Source organism: Lynx canadensis, chromosome A1, assembly GCF_007474595.2.
Source record: "Lynx canadensis isolate LIC74 chromosome A1, mLynCan4.pri.v2, whole genome shotgun sequence".
NCBI classification, from domain to species: Eukaryota; Metazoa; Chordata; class Mammalia; order Carnivora; family Felidae; genus Lynx; species Lynx canadensis.
Genome location: NC_044303.2, coordinates 228,462,895 through 228,483,943, shown reverse-complemented (window position 1 = coordinate 228,483,943; position 21,049 = coordinate 228,462,895). Strand labels below are relative to the sequence as shown.

At 44.1% G+C, this 21,049-nt stretch overlaps 1 protein-coding gene across 1 annotated transcript in view; it reads left to right on the top strand.

Annotated features, from left to right (window-relative positions):
* The window catches only part of TRIO (trio Rho guanine nucleotide exchange factor), a 354,997-nt gene that overhangs the window by 245,625 nt on the left and 88,323 nt on the right, over positions 1-21,049 (top strand). The window contains exons 25-33 of the mRNA XM_030332423.1: positions 225-334; positions 1,295-1,364; positions 1,999-2,088; positions 6,666-6,758; positions 9,439-9,550; positions 11,287-11,477; positions 13,486-13,587; positions 17,557-17,699; positions 18,277-18,376. Coding sequence (XP_030188283.1) covers positions 225-334; positions 1,295-1,364; positions 1,999-2,088; positions 6,666-6,758; positions 9,439-9,550; positions 11,287-11,477; positions 13,486-13,587; positions 17,557-17,699; positions 18,277-18,376 — 1,011 coding nt within the window. The remainder of the gene's footprint in view (positions 1-224; positions 335-1,294; positions 1,365-1,998; positions 2,089-6,665; positions 6,759-9,438; positions 9,551-11,286; positions 11,478-13,485; positions 13,588-17,556; positions 17,700-18,276; positions 18,377-21,049) is intronic.

The window sequence follows — 21,049 nt, the reverse complement described above, 5'->3', positions numbered from 1 at the left end:
GAGAGTCTCAAGCTGGAGCCGGAGGAACTACTCTGAAGGGCTCACAGCAACTGGGGGGGCTTTTCTGGAAAATAGTTTTTCATGTTTTGGGAAAGGTTCCATACTTCAGATCGATTTTCGGTGGCTCGTGAGCTCTGGGTACGTATTCTAGAGGCAGGAACAGCCGTTTCTTGGACATGTGCTCTTGGGTTTTTGTGTAATCCCTCTGCTTCCCTCCCGGCCAGACATACCTGTGGGAGATGACCAGCGGGGTGGAGGAGATCCCGGCCGGCATCGTAAACAGAGAGCTCGTCATCTTCGGGAACATGCAGGAAATCTATGAGTTTCACAATAAGTGAGTGGATTTATCTCTGGGGAGCTGGTTCCTCTTGAAATCTAGATATGGTGCTGAAGTTTCCTAACAAGAAATGAAAGCTCCCAACTGAGTTAAGCATCCATTTCAGTGATTTTGTTGAAATTTGAATGAAGACTATCAGGCTTTCTTCCAAAAGACTGACGTTGTTGAACCTATCATGATAGAGACTCGACTTTATGTTTGTTCTTACCTGCTATAGAAATGAGATTAGGAAAACTGTTTTTGGAGGAACCCTCGTTTCTCCCAAGCTATGTCGTCAGCTGCTACATTAGTTACTTAGGATGAAAAGAAAGAAGAGTTGTGCGTGGCTGCTGGCCACCCCTTGGTCTTTCTGAACAAGAGGGGAGAAGGCACTGAGGACAGAACAGATGCGTAGTCTGACCAAACTAAAATACACTGTCCAGTGGCCACAGGAGGCACATGGCTTTATTTTTAAGGTTTTTTTTGTTTTGGGTTTTTGGTTTTTTTTTGTTTGTTTGTTTTTTAAGAAACAGAAGCTCCTTTTGATAGCGTCTGCACAGCCCTCTAGCCTATGGAGAGAGACTGCTAGAGCCAGAGATGCTGGGGTCTCCCTCACTCCCCTGCCCCCACCCCAGCACAAGGCACTGAAATCTAAGTGGGTTCTTCTGAGTGTTCATTTACATCCCTAAATTATATCCTCAGCTACTGAACATAGCACTTGCCCAAAAGTAAAGCTGCTAGGTTAAAATTTGTATTAGAAAGTGTTTAAAGGCTAAACTGAGTAGCTGTTTGAAAGTCACAATAACTTAGTCGAGTTAAGAGCTACATGGGTTATTAAATCCTTAAAATCTAGACGGCACAGATGGTTCACTGTATTTGATTGAAGTGATATGCTTGGCCTGATTTCTGGTGTATCTGTCTCACGACTAAATGTTTTAAGACATCTTAATAATACGGTACCATTTTTACTCTCTGCAGCATATTCCTGAAAGAGCTGGAAAAATATGAGCAGTTGCCAGAGGACGTTGGACACTGCTTTGTTACTTGGGTAATGAAACCTCGGCTACTTGTTCGCACGGTTGTTTGGTGGCTTTGCAGGAAGTTAGAAAGGAATGTGGTCCATTTCTCTTATGTCACCATCTTCTACAGTGTCTGCTTACGGAGAAATGGACTTTGCCTCAAAGACTTACATTCTGCAACTAGTTATTAACGTGGACCGAGCTTTTTATTGGCAGTAGTGATGGTTTGAAATGGAACATTTAGTGTGCCAGTCCTGCACATGGTCCTGGAAATGCGTAGATAAACATGAATGCGCAGCCATGTCTGGGGGGCCAGGTTGGCAAGGTGGGAGGGGGGATGTTGTGCAGTCGGGAGGAGAGCCAGACAGTCACCTGGTGGTAGTGCCCTGCCATCCACATGTGATGCCTGGGTTTGCACTGGCAACTGGAACAGAGTGGGTGTGCCCAGCCCTGACTTACTGGGCCAAGGGAAGCTTCTGGAGGTGTGTATACCAATAGGATGTATTTCTCATTTTTAACAGCTTTCCATATAAAATAGGGTTTCTTTTATTTAGAGCTTAAATTTCCTTTATCCCCACAGCTTCTTTTCTGCATAAAAGTTTATCATATTTTGAGGTACTGCCATTTGAAAGAGATATTCTAATTTGTTGTTGTTGTTTATAGGCAGACAAGTTTCAGATGTATGTCACGTATTGCAAAAATAAGCCGGATTCTACTCAGCTGATACTAGAGCATGCAGGGTCCTACTTTGACGTAAGTAATAGATTCCTGATGAAGCTGTGAAATCTTCTAAGTTGTATTTGGTATACATAAAATGCAGCATCACTCCTAACTTTCACCTATTTGATGATACGGTATTTTCCTGTTTATCTGTAATATTTATGGTGGGATATTGTTATATATTCTTCTGTTATTGAAAGATTCTTCTAGGAGATCCTGGGTGGTTCAGTCAGTTAAGCGTCCGACTTCAGCTCAGGTCATGATCTCACCATTCGTGGGTTCTAGCCCCGCATTGGGCTCTGTGCTGACAGTTCAGAGCCTGGAGCCTACTTCGGATTCTGTGTCTCCCTCTTTCTCTGCCCCTCCCCGACTCATGCTCTGTCTCTCTCTCAAAAATAAAATAAACATTAAAAATGTTTAAAAAAAGATCCAAGATTTTAGCATGTACATGTGTATATGACATTACTTACAATTTATAGTAATTTTAGGTGTAATATCATGTTATAAAGAAGGTGCAAACTTTTCGGCTTCTTTTACTCTCTGTGAAACAAAAATAATCTTTGAATCCTTTTTAGTCATTTATTTTTCTCATTTTTATGTGATTCCAAAAATAGCCTGCCAATAAAATTTTTACAGATAGCACTGTCCCTAGGACCATTGGGAGGCTTATTAATTATATTCCCATTGTTGTAGATGTAGGTCATCTTTTTTGGAAAGATATTGCAGGGAGGTTATTTAGTACGAAAGAGGATAGAGCCTTATTGATATAATTTACAGAATGCTTTTTGGGTCTCCAGAATGTAGTTAAATGTGTGCCAAATACATCTTGATTAAGAGATGGGAGTACTTTTTGATGTTATGTATAATTTCTCACAAGGCTGTGAGAACATTAGATTTGTTTCTGTCTTTATGCTGGGGCATTGCCACGTGTGATACTCTGCCCTTCTCTGGAAGTCTGGGAAATGAGAATAAATTTTAGCTTGTATCTTTGAGGTGAAGCCCTGTAGATGGCCTTGTTTTAGTTGTCATTCTCCTGACTAGCAATTATACATCATTGCCTTTGTAAATATAAAGTCAGCTCCCAGCCCAGTGCTGCCCACCCCCCCCCCCCTTTTTTTTTCTGTTTTTCACATGACCCTGGGTCTTTGCCATCAGGTGAAACTCAACATCATGGCTCTGTGCAGAGTTAGAATCATTTAAGGCCTAAGCACTTAGAGCATGTGGCACATTTAATCACATCAAATGGCTTTGGAATCAAAGCCATTAAAAAACAACAACAACAAAACCAAAACCTTTGTCCTTAAAACACCTTTAAAGAAATTACGCTTGTCTGATTTGGGGATTTCACAAATTACTTGCCTTCAGTATTCATTGTCCAGCATGATCCCACATCTTTTTGGGGCTCATTTAACTCAATGTGCCTGGTCATAGGTGCTTAGCATGGAGTGGTGGATAACCCAAAGTGCCCACCTTCCCAGCAAGGACGTTATTGCATGTAAACAGCTTAATACAAAGGCAAAGCAGAAATTATGGTGTTAGATATGCCACTGACCAGTGAGCTAGATCCTCCCTTTACCCCCAATTCTTTGCCCCCCACCATTCAAAGTAAAATTTTTGAAGCACAGAAGTTTTTGTTAATACCCTTAACAGCTTTTTAGAAAAAGGAAGCTCTATTGTTTTAGCAGGATGAAACCTTTGTCAGGTATTTTGGAAGAATAGTCGGATCATGTAGCCATTTTTGTCTTTATTTTTTTATTTTTTTTTTAAATATAATATATTGTCAGATTCGTTTCCATACAACACCCAGTGCTCATGCCAGCAAGTGCCCTCCTCCATGACATCACCCACTTTCCCCTCTCCCCTACCCCCCATCCACCCTCAGTTTCTTCTCAGTCCTTAAGAGTCTCTTATGGTTTGCTTCCCTCTCTCTCTGTAACTTTATGTCTTTATTCTTTTTAATAATTTAATTTTTTTATCATGATAGTGTACTCTTTAATCCCCATTCCCCGTCTCTCCCATCCCCCCACCTCCCTCTATTCTGGTAACCATCATTTGTTCTCTGTAGTTAAGAGTCTGTTTCTTGGTTTCTCTCCCTCTTTTCCTTTGTTCATTTGTTTTGCTTCTTAAATTCCACATATGAGTGAAAATCATATGATATTTGTCTTTTTCACTTAGCATTATACTCTCCAGCTCCATCCGTGTTATTGCAGATGACAAGATTTCATTCTTTTTTATGGCTGAGTAATATTCCTGTGTGTGTGTGTGTGTGTGTGTGTGTGTGTGTGTGTGTATACACACACACATACATACCACATCTTGGCTGCTTCCATAATTTGTAGATTATGCTGCTGTAAACATAGGGGTGCATGTATCCCTTTGAATCAGTGTCTTGGTATTTTTTTGGTAAATACCCAGTAGTATGATTCCTAGATCATAGAGTAGATCTATTTTTAACTTTTGGAAGAACCTCCATTCTGCTCTCCACAGTGGCTGTACCAGTTTGCATTCCCATCAGCAGCACAGGAGAGTTCTTTTCCTCCACATCCTCTCCAACACCTGTTGTGTCTTGTATTTTTTATTTTAGTCATTCTGACAGGTGTGAGGTCATAACTATGGTTTTGATTTGTATTTCCCTGATGATGAGCAATGTTGAACATCTTTCGAGTGTCTGTTGGCCATCTGTATGTCTTCTTTGTAATATTTATTCATAGCTTCTGCCCATTTTTTAATTGAATTATTTGGTTTTTGGGTGTTGAATTATATCAGTTTTTATATATTTTGCATATTAACCCTTTATCGGATATGTCATTTGTAAATATCTTCTCCCATTAAGTAGGTTGCCTTTTAGTTTTGTTGGTTGTTTCCTTTGCTGTGCAGAAGCTTTTTATTTTGATGTAGTCCCAATGGCTTATTTTAGCTTTTATTTCCCTTGTCTCAGGAGACATATCTAGAAAGAAGTTACTATATCCAATGTCGAGAAATTATTGCTTGTGCTCTCTTATAGGATTTTTATGGTTTCAGGTCTCACATTTAGGTCTTTAATCCATTTTGAATTTATTTTTGTGTGTGATGTTAGAAAGTGGTCCAATTTCTTTCTTTTGCATGTTGCTGTCCAGTTTTCCCAGCGTCATTTGTTGAATAGACTATCTTTTACCCATTGGGTATTCATTCCTCTCTTGTCATTTTTTAATAGTATAATCCTATGATAAGGTATTAAGGGTGTCAACAAAAATAGATTGGTGTTCAGAAATATCAGAGATGTATTTCTGAATGTTATTAAAACAAGGTACTAAAAAGACATTATAGTATCTCTCAAATGTTGGGTATGCATGAAATGGGATACTTCTCAACTGTATAAAAGGATAAGTTCTTGATACATAAGTAGCATAGATTAATCTCCAAAACATGGGCTGAGAGAAGCTAGATATGAAGGAGTACATTCTGTGTGGTTCCTTTTGTGTGAAATTCTAGAATATGCAAAACTAATCTGGCAATAGTAATCAGAATAGGGGTTGCCTCTTGGTGGTGGTGGGGTGTGGGTGGGGAATTTGTTAGAAAGGGACCTGAAGAACTTCCTGTGATGTTGGAAATGTTCTGCACCTTGGTTTGGGAATTGTTTGCAAGTGTGTTGACATTTGTCAGAACTCAGTGACCTGTACTTGAGATCATTATATTCTATATGAAAAATGTTTTAGATATGAAATTATGAATGTGTGTATCGTAATCATTAAATGATAAATTGCACATTTTTGAACAATTGCAAATTGAAGAGAAAGTTTTAAACTACATTCGTGATCAGGAAGGCAGAGGAAGAATTGCTAAGTTTTGAACCTGGGTGGCATGTGAGGGACAAGTCGCTTGGTGGCTGTCCTGCAGCCGGCATTCCATCGGCAGCGACTCACAGGAATCCTGGCACAACGCACGCACGGGTCCCCATGAGCTTAATCGAAGTGACAAGCAGATTGAGAACAAGAGTGTAGTGGTGTTTAAATCTCATTGGAAGCATAGAATGTGAGGAGATAACCTTTTTTTGGTGGTGCTGGGGTTTTTTTTGAAGATTTTCTGAGAAGAGTGTTAAGAGCCAAAAGATGATGCAAGTACCGCTGGTGGGCGTGGAAAGTCTGAGAGCGCATGGAGGGAATCCTCCATGGTGTGCGAACTCGTTAGTGAAGGGGAGTCAGGCCAGGGGCGGGGACGTGGTCTTGGCCAAGGCAACGCCAAGGCAAACGCTTAGGAGCTGCGGTGGGAGAGGGTGCGCCCTGTCCCCATCCCCATCCCTAGCTCCTGTCTGGACTGAGTGGCCCCGGGCCGGGCTGGGGGAGCTGGAGGCCAGCGCAGGCCCAGAGCAGAGGTTGTAGGCTTGGCCTAGTTGAGATCTGCACGGGAGAGCCAGCAATGTAGATTGGACGCGCCACCTTCTGGTTCAAAGTGATCACCCGTTCTCATGTTCAGCGTATTAAAAGAACAGTGATTTCTGTTTTTCTTTATACAACAACAGTGATATGTGTATATTCATTTTGGAGGTAAAAAGTGCATTTTTAGTTCATGCTAATTCAAATGCTATAATTAACATTACAGTAACGTTCGTCTCTATTTTCTTCTTAATTTAGGAAATACAACAGCGGCATGGATTAGCCAATTCCATCTCTTCTTACCTTATTAAGCCGGTTCAGCGAATAACAAAGTATCAGCTTCTTTTAAAAGTATGTATGAAGCATCTTCTTCATGTAAAATTTTGTGAATTGCGCATTACTGTTCTGGCGTTTTTCTGTTTATGTAAAGTACCCTGAATTTTTTAAATAACACCAAGGCATTTAATTTTTTTAATTCATTGCTATTTATTACCCTGATCAGTTTCTCAGGGTGGCAGGTAAATGAGAGAATATTCCTTGTTATGCACTGGAGCTTTGCTGAGTCTGGTCCGTAACATAAACTGAGGAAGGAAGGCGAGATTGTCAAACCTGGATAACGTGGTATCTGTGTCCCAGTGTGGCTTGCTGGCTCTGGACCACGCTCTTTGCTGTGTACTTTGCAGACTTTAGGTTTACCTCATAACACTGCTGGTCTGCAGGTGTAGAAACGAGCCTGTGAGGGTGAGGGCTGTGCCTGGAATCATCGCTGGATCCCTGTTGTCTGGGCTCAGCTCGAGACCCAAATGGGGCTGAAGCCCAGGTAATTTCACCCTCAGGCAGCTTTCTCCCTCTTACGTCTAGTCACATGGCACACACATATTTCTAGAACATGTTGTTCACACAAATCCCGAGTATTTGAGTCAAACTGACCTCTACTTGTTCTTGATTATAAATGATGATAATTAAAGTCATCCTGTAACTATGTATGGTGGCAGATATTAACTAGACTTCCTGTGATCATTAAGCAGTGTATACAAATATCAGATCCTTATGTTGTGCTCTTAAAACTAGCATAATGTTGCATGTCAATTATACCTCAAAAAAAAAAAAAAAACCAGCCACATTTATAATTTAATGTCTAGTCTTTCTTTTTTAATTTTTTTTTCAACGTTTTTTATTTATTTTTGGGACAGAGAGAGACAGAGCATGAACGGGGAAGGGGCAGAGAGAGAGGGAGACACACAATCGGAAACAGGCTCCAGGCTCCGAGCCATCAGCCCAGAGCCTGACGTGGGGCTCGAACCCACGGACCGCGAGATCGTGACCTGGCTGAAGTCGGACGCTTAACCGACTGCGCCACCCAGGCGCCCCTGTCTAGTCTTAATTGTAGAACAGTAAAGGAAACTTAGAATTTGTGATGGTTGTCACAGAATGCATTATATAAAAATCAGTGCACATTTTCTTCACTGTAAGAATAATAATTTACAACCTCTACCTGATGATGTTTATCCTGCTGTATCCTTGGCTGGAGAATGTTATTAAGCATCAGAACGTACCGACTATCCACTCCTCTTGCTAACAGTATATTAAGCATCTATGTCCCCGGTGCTGGCCTCACACAGCAGTAGGGAGGTGGTATGTAAATTCCCTGGATATAAAAGAAGTTCAGAGATGGAGTAATGAGATCCTGAAACTCTTTGCTGTTGAGAAAACTCTAGACACAGAAATGGCTGTATTCTTTTGTGAAAATGGTATCATATGGGATATTTCTATTGGGAAAGCACTCCTGCATTTCTGTATCAGAATCCTATGAAGTGCTTGTATGACCCTCAGCAGAAGTAGGAGGTTGCCACAAACGTGAACTAGAAGTCAGGAGGTTAAGTCGTTCACATTCACATCAGCCCACTGCTTTTTATTTGCGCAAAGGCGGTTTACCTTTTGGTGTCCTCAGCATTTAAGAATCTTGTTTTTAGCATGTGGTTCCACTAAAGACCTCTTCCTCGGTGACCTCACATCTAGTTAATCATTATTAAAATAGGGCTTTAATTTATAAGCCTCACGTTATTCTTCCTGGGGGTTTTAAGGAGAATAATTATAAGCTCTGTTGAGGTCCCCAACGAATGTTTTTTGACAGTGAAGTTCATTTCTCCATATAGCATTTTTAAGCACTTTTTTTTTTTTTTTTTTTTTTTTCCCAATCTGCTTAGAATAATAGGCAAAAAACATCTGGTCATGAGTAAACATGCTTGTCTGGTGCAAGTTGCTCTAAAACTGTCCACTGTGGGACCAAAGCTGAGTGCAGTGCCCTGTGCCTTTGGTCGGCCACTAGGACACGGAAAGCTGTGATTACTATTACTGACTGATTATAACCATACTGTGGTAAGAAAGAGTCTTGGACCCTGCCAGAATGTGGATTTATTGTCCTTGTTCGCATTCATTTAACAGCAGATGTTCCTCTAAGTAGATCTGAAACATAATCACACTCGGGCAAGTGTGATTAGATCATTCACGCTTTTCCAAACGTCCTGCACACAGAGGGACAGCATTTAACGTAGACACAGCTGCCGCTCGTGTTCTCGCTCACGGCCTGGGAGCTCCAGGGTAGATGGGGCGTGGCACTAACAGCACCAAGGAGTTCAGATCACACTGGGCTGCCGTGGGAGGCATAGCAGTCCTGGCTGGACTCGGCCATGACCTTCAGATAAAACCAGTAGCTGATATGCTTTACTGTACTAATTGTTTCTGTTTGTCATTTTTGAGGCTTGGTAGTTGATCTGTACACCGGTTTCATCTTAAACGGTGACTGCATCTGGTTTGCTCTGATCTGAAGAAACATCCTGATTTGAGCAGGACAGACCCCTCCATTCGTTGCGTAAAGAGGCAGTAATTCATTTTCTATGCGAATATGTGCCCAGTTGACCACATTCCGCTGTTATCTTGAAAATCGTGGATTTTTCATACTCTTTGCTGCAAAGATCTTGTTGGCAGAGCTTTCGGCGTTTGGCTAGTTGACGGTATTGGTCTTTTACAGGAGCTACTCACTTGCTGTGAGGAAGGAAAAGGGGAGATAAAAGACGGCCTCGAGGTGATGCTTAGTGTGCCAAAGCGGGCCAACGATGCCATGCACCTCAGCATGCTGGAAGGTAATGGGCTCTGCATGTCCCCAGCGCGTCCGTGCACTTCCTCCTGACACTGGTCTAAATGGATTTCCCACGCCCTGGAAGTCTTGGCTTTGCGCCTCTATGCTTGGGTGGGAGTTAAGAGTTTAGATGTGAGTACCTTCTTTTTGAGAAGAACTGGTTTCATTGCTTCCCTTAAGGATTACGGAAAGTACTTCGACCTCATTAAAAGCATGTCCTTGACCGTTAACTAGAGAACAGCCTGTCTGCACTTGGAACCCCAGTAGCACCTTGTGTCACTTGCCTTAGGCAGTCTGGTCTCCGCGTGGATGGATGGGTAGGAGGGAGGCAAGATCAGTCCCCTGTGATAAAAACCCTTCAAAAAGCTTGTTGTTTCCCCATATCTGTATCCCTTGTATCAGTTACGAGAGCTTTGAATGTGGTGGCGTGTAACATAGTGTACAACGTGGTGAAGAGTCAGATAAATAAAAGTTATCGTTACAAGTGAGATTTCCATGGATGTTTAGAAAGGCTCTTTCTGCATTACAGAGCTTAAATCTTACTATCAGTGTACGCAGAATTATTTACGAGAAGTAATCTTGCCCCAGATGCTTTTTTATTGTTTGTCTCCATCATCGCTAGTATCGAGTAAGGGAACTAGTTGGGGCACGGGTGCAGCTGTTTGCAGCAGAGCCCCAAAAATCAGAGGCCAGGAGGCTTTTTCTTTCTCTGATGTGAACCCCTGAGCTGGTGTGGCAGCCCTTCATGGCACCATCGAGGACTCGGGCTCCATTCACTCTCTCCCCTGCTTAAATGCTGTTCGGTTGGCTCGGTTCAGGATGTGTCAAGACCACGTTACCATTCCGTCCAGCAGAGAGAAAGTGAGGAAAGAGGGAGGGCAAGGAGCAGCTAGAAGGGCCGAAACTAGAAGTTGTACACAGGACTCCCAGCGGCCTCCCAGTGGCCTGAGTTGTCCTAGCTGCCGAGGGGCTGGGAGATAGCGTGCTCATCTGAGCGGCCACGGGGCTTCTGTCTGTGGAGGAGAAGGGGACGCCAGTAGTTGAGAGAGGGCTAGCAGCCCCTGCCGCAGGTATCAAACCACTTTGCGAAGCCCTGGGAGTTGAAAGTCCACACAGCAGGCCCCTTCCATGAAGGGAGGAGCAGGGGGATACCCACCCCTGTGGCCAGAGTGTGACACACATGAAGAATTCTGCCCTCAAAGAGGGGGAGAACTCCCCAAGGAAGGCCAGACCAGAGCCGTGGGGAAAGGCTCAGCCTGTGGCAGAACGTCCAAGAAGGGTGTTCTAGGCTGAGGAGGCAGAGGATCAGGACGCAGGCTGGGGGTGAGTGACGGCCTGGGGAAGGTCCGGGACCATTCTGGACAGGGGAGGAGGTTCATGTGATGGAATGCTGTGAGTAAAGGCTGAAGAGAAGTAGGGAGTTCAACCAAATCTCAAATGGTGTGAGCGCCACCCTAAGATCGAATTGAAAGAATAAAGTCATGAAGAATAATTGCCTTATTTTTTTGAACAAGAGCAAATATATGCAAAGTCATGTTTTAGGAAGAATTCTCCTTTGTCAGACTTTGTCAGGTGGGGTCAGTGCTGGGAAACCGGAGTCGGGGGCCCAGATGGGAAACTAATCTGAGATTTAGTTGATGGGCACTGAACAAATGTTTAAATAGTCACATTGCTGTCTTGTGCATCCTTTTTTATTTTTCTTTCAAATTGAGTGTGCTCCCCTTTCTTTTATGTTTGTAGGGTTTGACGAAAATATTGAGTCTCAGGGAGAGCTCATCCTGCAGGAATCCTTCCAAGTGTGGGACCCAAAAACCTTAATTCGAAAGGGTCGAGAACGGCATCTCTTCCTTTTTGAAATGTCTTTAGTATTTAGTAAAGAAGTGAAAGATTCCAGTGGGAGAAGCAAGTACCTTTATAAAAGCAAATTGTTTGTAAGTACGGACGTTCAGAATTGTAAATTTTAAGGTAACACACTTGTGACCTTTTTGCAGCTAGAAAAAAATTACTGCTTGTTGCTTTCAGTTTAACCTTCCAAACTCTGCTCCGAGGTGGAACTCTGAAATTGTAAGGTTTTCATCTTCCTCAGGGACATTTTCCTGCAGTCTCAAGTCCACTAGAGGGAGCGCATGGTTTTAGCTTCGCTGAACTTAGAAAACCTGTTTTTTTTCTAAATGCCATAGACTCTTAACATAGGCCGAGAAAACACCTTTTTAGTGAATTTCAATTTATGTCTTGTGTGCCGTAACTAGCTTCATAAATAAATTAATCATATGAGACTTCGATTAAGTAAGTTCTCATACCATTCTAATTAATTTTTCATTCACCAACATTGGCATATACTTAAGCAGTCTTCCTGGTGGGCTCGCTGTAGGCTCTTCGTGATGAGGTGGGATTTTTTTTTCCCCCATAAAGATAATAAGTGTGTGAAAATTAAGTAGATTTATGGTTCTTTGCAATAGCAAAGTAGGGTTATTAAAGAAAATGTATATAAGCAAAAATAGTTTTAAAGATCCACAATCCCATCTGTAGAGAGACAGCTTTCCTGGAGTGCTGGGTCGATACTGTGTTACATTTGAATTCTTTTTTAACTTGTGAGTGTGCTTTCTGGCAAAAGAACATACCTGATGCCTCTTTTCCACAAGGAGCAAAGCCCAAGGAGTCTCTCTGTAAACCACACGTTGACTCTAAGAATGGTCTCAGGCCGTATCACCCACTGGATCTGCTGTATTTCCATGTTCCCTCAGTGGGACTATCTCAGGGGCTGTTGACACACAACTGCTGGGCAGGGCCAGGCTGGCAGAGGATGGGACAAAGGATGGAGCAGAGCTAATTGAAAATCACCACCAGAGAAAGAATAGAAAATGCAGTAGAGTTTGGTGTCTTCTTTACACAAGATATGGTGGGTCACTTACAAATATCGGCAGATACTTGAACAATGTCCACATTACACATTTTTATGGCATCCATAGATTAATCAAGTTCCCAAAGTAATAAAATACTACCAATGTAGAAATCGTCTTAATAATAATCTGGGATTTGCAAGTTCAAACTAATGATTTTCATACCATTTTCCTTGGCTTATGTCCTGTTTGAGATTGTCTTCTGGCTCACAGCCCACCTTACATCATTTTAGATCATATTCTAACTGGAAGGAAGACCAGCAACATTGCTGGCTAGTAATTTCACTAGGCTGACTTTAATCTGTCCTCAGAGACCAAGCTAGTCTGTTTTAGAAGCTGATACATCTTCATTTAATTTATCTTTTAAAAGTTAAGGTTCCCTCCGAGGCCACAGTTATGAATCACTTCCTTTGCTGGAGGGAGGAGAATGCACCAGGGGTGAACTTGATTGTGGGGGAGGGACTGAAGATGCTGACCTTCACCTCCGCTCTTCCATGTGCTCACAGCACAGCGGCATGTGTCACAGAGAGACATTTTGTCTCTTGGCCCTTAAACTTGTTGGTGCAACACTAAAGGTTAATGCTTTTGACAGACAAATTGGGAAATAACCGTGAAGACATCTCCGCCTTCTGCGAAGCCACTTCATTCATGCCGAAAACGCATGGCAGGCTCCTCTGCAACTAGGACAGATTCATTTCGTTGTTTACAGGTTGCCAATAGTCAGCTCCTGATTTTCCAGATAACACGATCTTTAGATATTTTGGTTTCCTTCCTCTGTATGTGCTGGTTGACCTACACCAGGATCCCCAGCAGTGGTGCTCAGAGCAAGTGAAAGGGCTGCGACCATTCATGTGTGGCCTGAGAACAAAATTTCCTCGTTTTTAACTAAAGATCCAAGGATTACCTGTCAATGGAAACAGACTGTGGTGTTATAACCTAACGTGACCACAAGTCCCCCAAAACCGTTTTCTTGGTCTTTGTTCTGTGTCCTGCCGGAATTGTTTCTGTCCTCTAACTTTTTAATTACGTTTGTATCCAGACCTCAGAGCTGGGTGTCACAGAGCACGTGGAAGGAGACCCTTGCAAGTTTGCGCTGTGGGTGGGGAGGACGCCAGCCTCAGACAATAAAATCGTCCTTAAGGTACGTCTGTGAGGCTCAGGAATGTGCAGTGTGACAAGTTTATGGAGGCTGTGTGTGCTTTTTCTTCCTGTTGTTGAAACATTGGTTTTCATATCATTTTATTCTTTTTGTGTTCTGTTGGGATCGGCGATTACCACAAAAAGAATAGTAGAATAAGTTCAGTTTGGTGTCATGGGGTGAAACGCCTTGAGCTAAACTTTCGCTTGCCTACCAAGGGTCAAATGGAGAAGGACGTTTTTAAGCTTCTCCCACTCTTGCCGTCTGCAGAAGGGTGAGTGAATTCTGCAAGAGATGCAGGACGTTGAGATACAAGAGGAAGGAGATGCGGGTCAGCAGGTCCCATTGCACACTTCACTTACTTTCCAAAGGGAAACAGGCACCTGATGAACTTGTGAAGGCCTTGGGCAGTTTCAAGGCTGAATATGCCAAGAGTCTTCATGGGGTCTCAGGCTCTTTGCTTTCTAAATAGGGAGAAGAGAAAAAGGGGGGATAATGATCAGTTACAGGGGTCAATAATGTTAGGATTTAAAGCATTCAAAAACATTAAGGGTGCTTTTTGGGTGTGTGTGTGTGTGTGTGTGTGTGTGTGTGTATTTGGGGGGGAGGAAAATAAAATATGTTTGGATATTTTATTTGAACTCTGCTTTAATCATACTAGCCTCTCCTAGGAAAGGCACAGGGCTCTAAGGGTATCTTGTGTACTTCCCTCGTTCTGTGTTTGAGAAAATACAGATGGAACGGTCTATCTGGAAAAACCATGGCGATTTCGGAATGTTTTGTGAAAGATGTTGCTGAAGATTTGTAGAATATTGGGAGATGAGCCAAAAGCTTAATAGGACTCTGGTGTGTGAATTGGCATGCCAGTGATCCCGTCTCGTACATTCCTTTTAATCTCTCAACAGTATTTCCAGCAACTATGAGTTACTCATCGATACCTCGCTCTTACAGAATTTGTACTTTGGTGAAAGTATTGTGTTTCTAAGGCCTTTGTTCCCAAGGAAATGATGGATTGTTTTGCAATGAATATATGATTACCAACCCAGTGTGTTCTTGTTAGTATTGGCATAAAGCCCTATAAAGTATAAATTGCACTGATAGCTAAATATTAGATAACTTTCCTAAGGCATAAAATTTTAAAGTATACTCAAAACCACAAAACTTCCAACTCATAGGAAGCATCTCTCCAGATTAGCTATAGTGATAGATATCAAAGGGTGCATCTAAGAGATAGTGCCAGATGTTTGAGCCAGACAGGGACTACTTCCATGTAGGACATAATAAAACACTCATGATGCAATTCAAGAATAAGATTTCCTTTAGGCTTTATCAGATGAGAGTCTTTTAGGGAATTTTGGGTAATATTTTTCTGCTTTCCAAGGAAAGGCTAAAGAAAATGATGTCCTCATTCATTTTAGAGATTGCTCTGTGGTGATGGAGATGGAAACCGAGGCGGTGATGGAGGAGATGGAGGTGGTGGTGGTGGTGGAGCTGGAAGTGGTGGAGGCAGAGGAGGGGAGGCCTTGGGGGGGGGAGGGGGAGGAGGTGGAGATGGAGGTGAAGGTGGTGATAGAAGTGGTGGAGGTGGAGACGGAGGTGGTGATGGAGACAGAGATCCTGTTGGAAGTGATAGAAGTGGTGGTGGAAACGGAGGCGGTGGTGATGGAGGTGATGGCAGAGATCACGGTGGAGGTGGAGATGCCAGCAAAGATGGGGATGACGGTGGAGGTGGTGGCGGAGGAGGAGACGGCGGTGGTTGACGTGGACATGGAGGCGGTGGTGGAGGTGGTGGTGATGGAGATGACGGTGGTGGTGGAGATGCCAGCAAAATGGGGATGATGGTGGGAGCGGTGGTGGAGGAGGCGGTGGTGGAAGTGGAGGAGGTGGTTGACATGGAGGCGGTTGTGATGGAGATGGTGGTGGTGGTGGTGGTGATGGAGGTGGAGGGGGGAGCAGAGGTGGTGGTGGAGGAGATGGCTGTGCTGGAGGAGGTGATGATGGTGGTGGCAGGGGTGCTGGTAGTTGTAACCCAAAACGTTGGTCTTTTTTACGTTGTACCCTGGAAAGGAGAGTCTTATTTCTAAATCCTTCCTGAAACAGATGAAAACTACCAAGAGTCTGCATCAGATTGTTCCCATCTCTCAGACCAGTGGGACCTTTTACTTAGTACTTTAGCTGGCTTGCCTTTCTGTTACAATTTCTCAAAACCTGGCACCTTTTTTCCTTGTTTAATTTCTTTAAGGTCAGGAGAATTCCTCTCCATAAATGTAATGATCACCTCACTGTTAAATCATGAGAATTCCATTTATCTCTGAACCGTAGTAATAGTTTCCCTCAGTTGTCTGTAAACTCTGCCAAATGTTCTTTCTCAGATGCTTCTCTTTGCTTAACCTGAATGTTTGCATCAGGCATTTAAATGCCAGTAGATCTGTAGTTTTCAGAGTTGTCCACCCTGAGACACTTTGGTTTCCTGCACAGGCTCCCGTAGTCCCTGATCGCCCTGCCTCTGGCCCCAGAAGCACTTGGGTTACTGCCTTCCAGTCTCAGGTCTGGGAATGGGAGCAAGAGGCCCCTTTTTGCCCCCCCCCCCCGCCTCCCTGCATTTAGTCCCCTGTTCCTAGCCCTCAGCAACTTTAAAGACACATCCTCCAGTGAAAACATTTTATTTAGAAAAAAGAGTCTCAATTTTAATTTCCTTTCCCAACATGGGCTCCGACTTGCTGTTTTTGAAGACAAGGTGCACCATGAGAAAACACTTGGCCCCTCTCCGCCAGGGGCTCAGCTGCGACCCCTCTGACAACTGTTTCGGTCATTTACAAGGACTTATGCTTATGTCATAGGAAGTTGACGTTTCTTACAAGGAAATGAAAAACTGTTACTAAGGCCCAGAACGTGCAAAAAGAAAAAAAAGAAAAAAAAACCTCCTTTGAGGCAAAGTAAAAGAAAAAAGTGTGGGCAAAGTGATGCCATATGTGTTCATTCCACACATACTGAGTATCCACTGTGTGTCCTGTTTGGAGCACGTTTTCAGAAGTTGTATCGGAACCGGGGTAAATCCACCGTCTGTAATTGGCAGTAAGGAAACTGGTCCAACCGGAAGCAGGTGAAGGCGCAAGTCGGGAGGATGGGCTGTGTCATCGCATGGATGGCATCCACCCCATGCCAGCCCGAGAATCCCGGCTGCTTCAGCTACTCGCAGTGTCCCATGGGGCACATTTCTGATGTGTCCATGCCATGGTTCCCCCCTTACATCACAAGGATTTGGGGGGGGGGGCGGTGACCCCGCAGAGCAGTGGGAGTGAACGCGGGTGCAGGTGGGGACACGGTGGCCTCTGCAGCTGCTGTCCCATGAGTACAGTGAATGAGGCAGCAAGATGGGCGGGCATTAGTGAGGGCCACGAACCGCCGACCGCTAGCCTTTGTGTGAATAGCTTCCAAGACATTTTGGTTTGGGACTGGCTGCGTTTTCATGTTTACCCACAGCTGCTTAAAAGGTTGTTGTTGTTGTTGTTTTAACATTTATTCAGTTTTGAGAGACAGAGACAGAGTGCAAGCTGGGGAGGGGCAGAGAGAGAGGAAGCCACAGAATCTGAAGCAGACTCTAGGCTCTGAGCTGTCAGCACAGAGCCCGACACGGGGCTTGAACCCACGAACTGTGAGATCATGACCTGAGCCAAAGTCGGACACTTAACCGACTGTGCCACCCAGGTGCCCCTTAAAAGGTTTGGGGACTGGGGAATTGCTGATTATGAAAATAATTCTGGAGTAACGTATGTGCTATAAAATGAAAATGGTTTTGATGAAAAAATACTCAAAATGGCAAATTAAACATGGGATGCAGTTGCTTTTCTGCTGAAAAGTTATTTTTGAGATGGGGAAACTCAGGGAATGTGGGAGACCTGAGTGTGGTTAGAGCAGGTTCTGGAAAGGGGACGCCTTCTGTGTCCTGATGGACTCTCACACCTCGTTAAGGCTTCCAGCATAGAAAACAAGCAGGACTGGATAAAGCACATCCGCGAAGTGATACAGGAAAGGACGATTCACCTGAAAGGGGCCCTGAAGGAGCCCATTCACATCCCCAAGACGGCACCGGCCACGAGACAGAAGGGAAGGAGGTAAGTGCTGGGGGCCTTTCGGTAAGTTTGTTTATTTAATAGGAAGAAAACAAGGCAGTGTTAACTTACTGTTTTTCACAGATTGTTTTTCTTAACTATCTTGAGGAATATTTTTTTTAAACACACTGTATGTATAACATCATCCTTAGTAATGAAATTGCTTTGTCACGATGAGAACCTCCCTTCGGCCTAAAGAAAATGAAGGGCTGGGTACAAATCCCTGTCTGTTCCCTTTTCCCACCGCAAGTGTGAATCTGGACACACATGTAGGTCGTGCATGTGACCAGGACCAGCTGTACTGTCACTTCGCTGATTGCGTTTCTCATTTCTGAGGCAGAAGTACCACACCTGTGTTTTATCGTTGTGCGAATTAAGCAGGGGGCACACGTCCGCCACTCATCCCGGCGCGCAGCCGAGAGGGGTCGGTCACCGCTCACGCGATGCTGGTGGCAGCAGTCAGGCAGATGGATTCGTGCCTCTCTGAGCAAATCTGTCTCTCCAGCGACTCATAGACGCTCTGCACCAGTCTTGACCAACCCCGCAGTGTCAGGAATGAAAAGTGTGTTTGCTTCTTCAGGGACGGAGAGGATCTGGATAGCCAGGGCGATGGGAGCAGCCAACCTGACACCATTTCAATTGCCTCACGGACGTCTCAGAACACACTGGACAGCGATAAGGTAAGCTGTAACAGCACTTTCTCGGGTGAATGTAGCTAGTCTTGGCTCTGATAGGAAGCAGCCTGTTTCTGTCTATAAGTGACAGTTTGTCACCAGTCCTTTCAAACAGTCACTGTGTGCTAAGTGGTGCCAGGCACAGAAGCAGGAGCAAAAAGTTGGGGACGTCAGGGGTCAAGTCTGAGGATTCAGGAAGAAATTGTCTGCCCTGCCCACTGCCGTCACCTGGTTTTCTGTCAGGTGTTCTAGGGCAGAGTGTTTAAGCTTGTCAATTTTACATAAGCAGAAGAGTCTGTCACTTTAAGTTAAATGCTACACCAAGCCCTGAGGGTGAAAGCGGATCTGCTCCGATTGAAGCAGGAGCCCTGGCATCCTCAGGGCGGCACAGCAGAATGCAGGGAGTGCGCCCCGAACCAGCCTGCACCTGAGCTGACCGCCAGGCACACAGATCTGATCGTTGTCGGAAAATACGCATGTAGCTGTGCCTTCTACGGAAGGGGTGCGGTGTGGAGAATCCCGTGATCTGTCCTGATGGAATCCCAAAGCCAACAAAATACATCTCCAAAGGAGACTTTGGAATCCAGGCTTCCATCACGCACAGATACGCAGAGTCCTCCGTAAAATGAGTTGGGGGACAGTGACATCAACTAAGTCTTCCATTCCCGCTGAGATGAGCACGTGTTCTATTTCTAAACTGCTAGACCAAATTCTTTAAAAAGGTTATTTGACCGTAAATAGGGGTTTTATTTAACTTGCCACATTGAGGATTCCTGTGTTCCTGAAGCACAGCATTGAGGATTCCTGTGTTCCTGTAGCCCGGAAGTGTCTCGCCCTCAGCGTCATTTGGAAGGGGCTGCTGACAGAGGAGCGGGCCCAGTGTCTGGGCCCAGATGGTGGGCTTTTCCCACTCGGTCTTGCAGAGGATTCGTGGTGTGTGATGCGGTTAGCAGGAGGGCAGTGAGCAGGTTGGAAAGCATTGCTCTTTTACAGCGATTTCGTTTCTCAGATCTTTCTGCTTTGAGTCATTTGTTGTTTCTGTTCTGCTTTTTGAGTTTACTAAATAGGAAGTCCTAGAACTCTGAATGGTTAGAGTAACAGGACGGGAGAATAAACACGGCATCTCGTTTTTGTTTTGTTCAGAGCCCGGTGGCCGGTATGTCTTGCCAGGGGTAATAATGGGGAATAAGATGAATGACACATCAGGCGTTCAGTGCAGAGCAGCTGTTTCTCCTGTGGCCCCACCCCATGGCCATTTAGTTAAGAGAATAAAGTTCGAACTTGGAAACGTTTCGTTAGAGTAATTCTGGTTCTTTTCTTTAAAAAAAAAAAAAAAAAAAAAAAGATCGAGGTGACAGAGTTATCAGAATCGCCCGTTTATACAAGACCTCCACCTAAAAGCGGTGTTGGAAGTAATAGGAGCTCAGGTTGGGGCACGGCCACCTTCACTCAGACCACTTCACGGGCTTGCTTGGGTCAAGCGTCCCCACGGCAGCTGTGCGCCCAGCAGCCCCCAATTCGCATTCTCACCAGATGTGCTCTGCTGGGTCTGGTCTGGGTTTACTCTAGAAATGAGTTTTAAAGTTTACTTGTTAGAAATGAAATATTTGATTTCTTATAAACTTTATTTAAATCCAAGTTAGTTAACATACAGTGTCATAATGGTTTCAGGAGTAGAATTCAGTGATTCATCACTTACATATAGTACCCAGTGCTCATCCTAATAAGTGCCCTCCTTAAAGCCCATCGCCCATCTAGCCCATCCCCCCACCCACCACAGTTCTCTGTACTTAAGAGTCTCTTACGGTTTGCTTCCCCTGTTTTTATCTTATTTTTTCTTCCCTTCCTCTATGTTCATCTGTTTTGTTTCTTAAATTCCACACATGAGTGAAATCATATGGTATTTGAGTGAAATTGCCAAAGAGATAAATAAATGTAAAAGGTTTGCCTTTTAGAAGGTGTGCTAAGACTTTTCTAGAGGTTGGTCCAAAAAGAAGGGGCAAGTGTCTTTTTAGGCGGCATATGGTAATTGGGTGGTTGGCGGTAGTGGTGTGGAAATGCCCCCTGGGTCTGGTTAGGTGCTCCGGCTCTCCCGTTCCCACTCTGAGATGGCAAGCGCCCACTCCTGGCTCCTGGTCCCCTGATGTGTGGCTGACTGCCGTTCACAAAAATAAGGCTGTGTCCTGTAGTTAGGAACCGTGTAACTGCTTGTGCTTTGGATCTATTGTAGTATAATAGGCTTATGTGAAGTTGGACTCAGGCCTGCACAACTACTATAGAAAAATGAGGCATTATCCTAAGGCTGTTGCTATTAAGACAGCAAATTCTGTTTGTACCCAATGAGAGAGGAGGAATGAATCACTACCAGAAAAGTACAGGTTTGTAGGAATTAATCATTTCACCCTGGGAGTCCGGTGGGATGCTAGGGTCTTTAGAGAACTGCCTGTTACGTATTCTGTGGAGGTAATTCACCAGTTTCTGCCTACCTGCTCCACTGCATTGTCTCTAAACTTTGTTGTGTGGCTCAGAAACCCCTAAAGACCACTTCTGCAAGTACCACCATGCCCCTGCACCTGGGCTTTGCAGAGGCTCTCCCCGGCTCTTCTGGTGGAGCCGTGACCACAGCCTCCCATGATTCCTAACCGTCTGGAAGTAATGACACTCCAAAACTCATTTTTT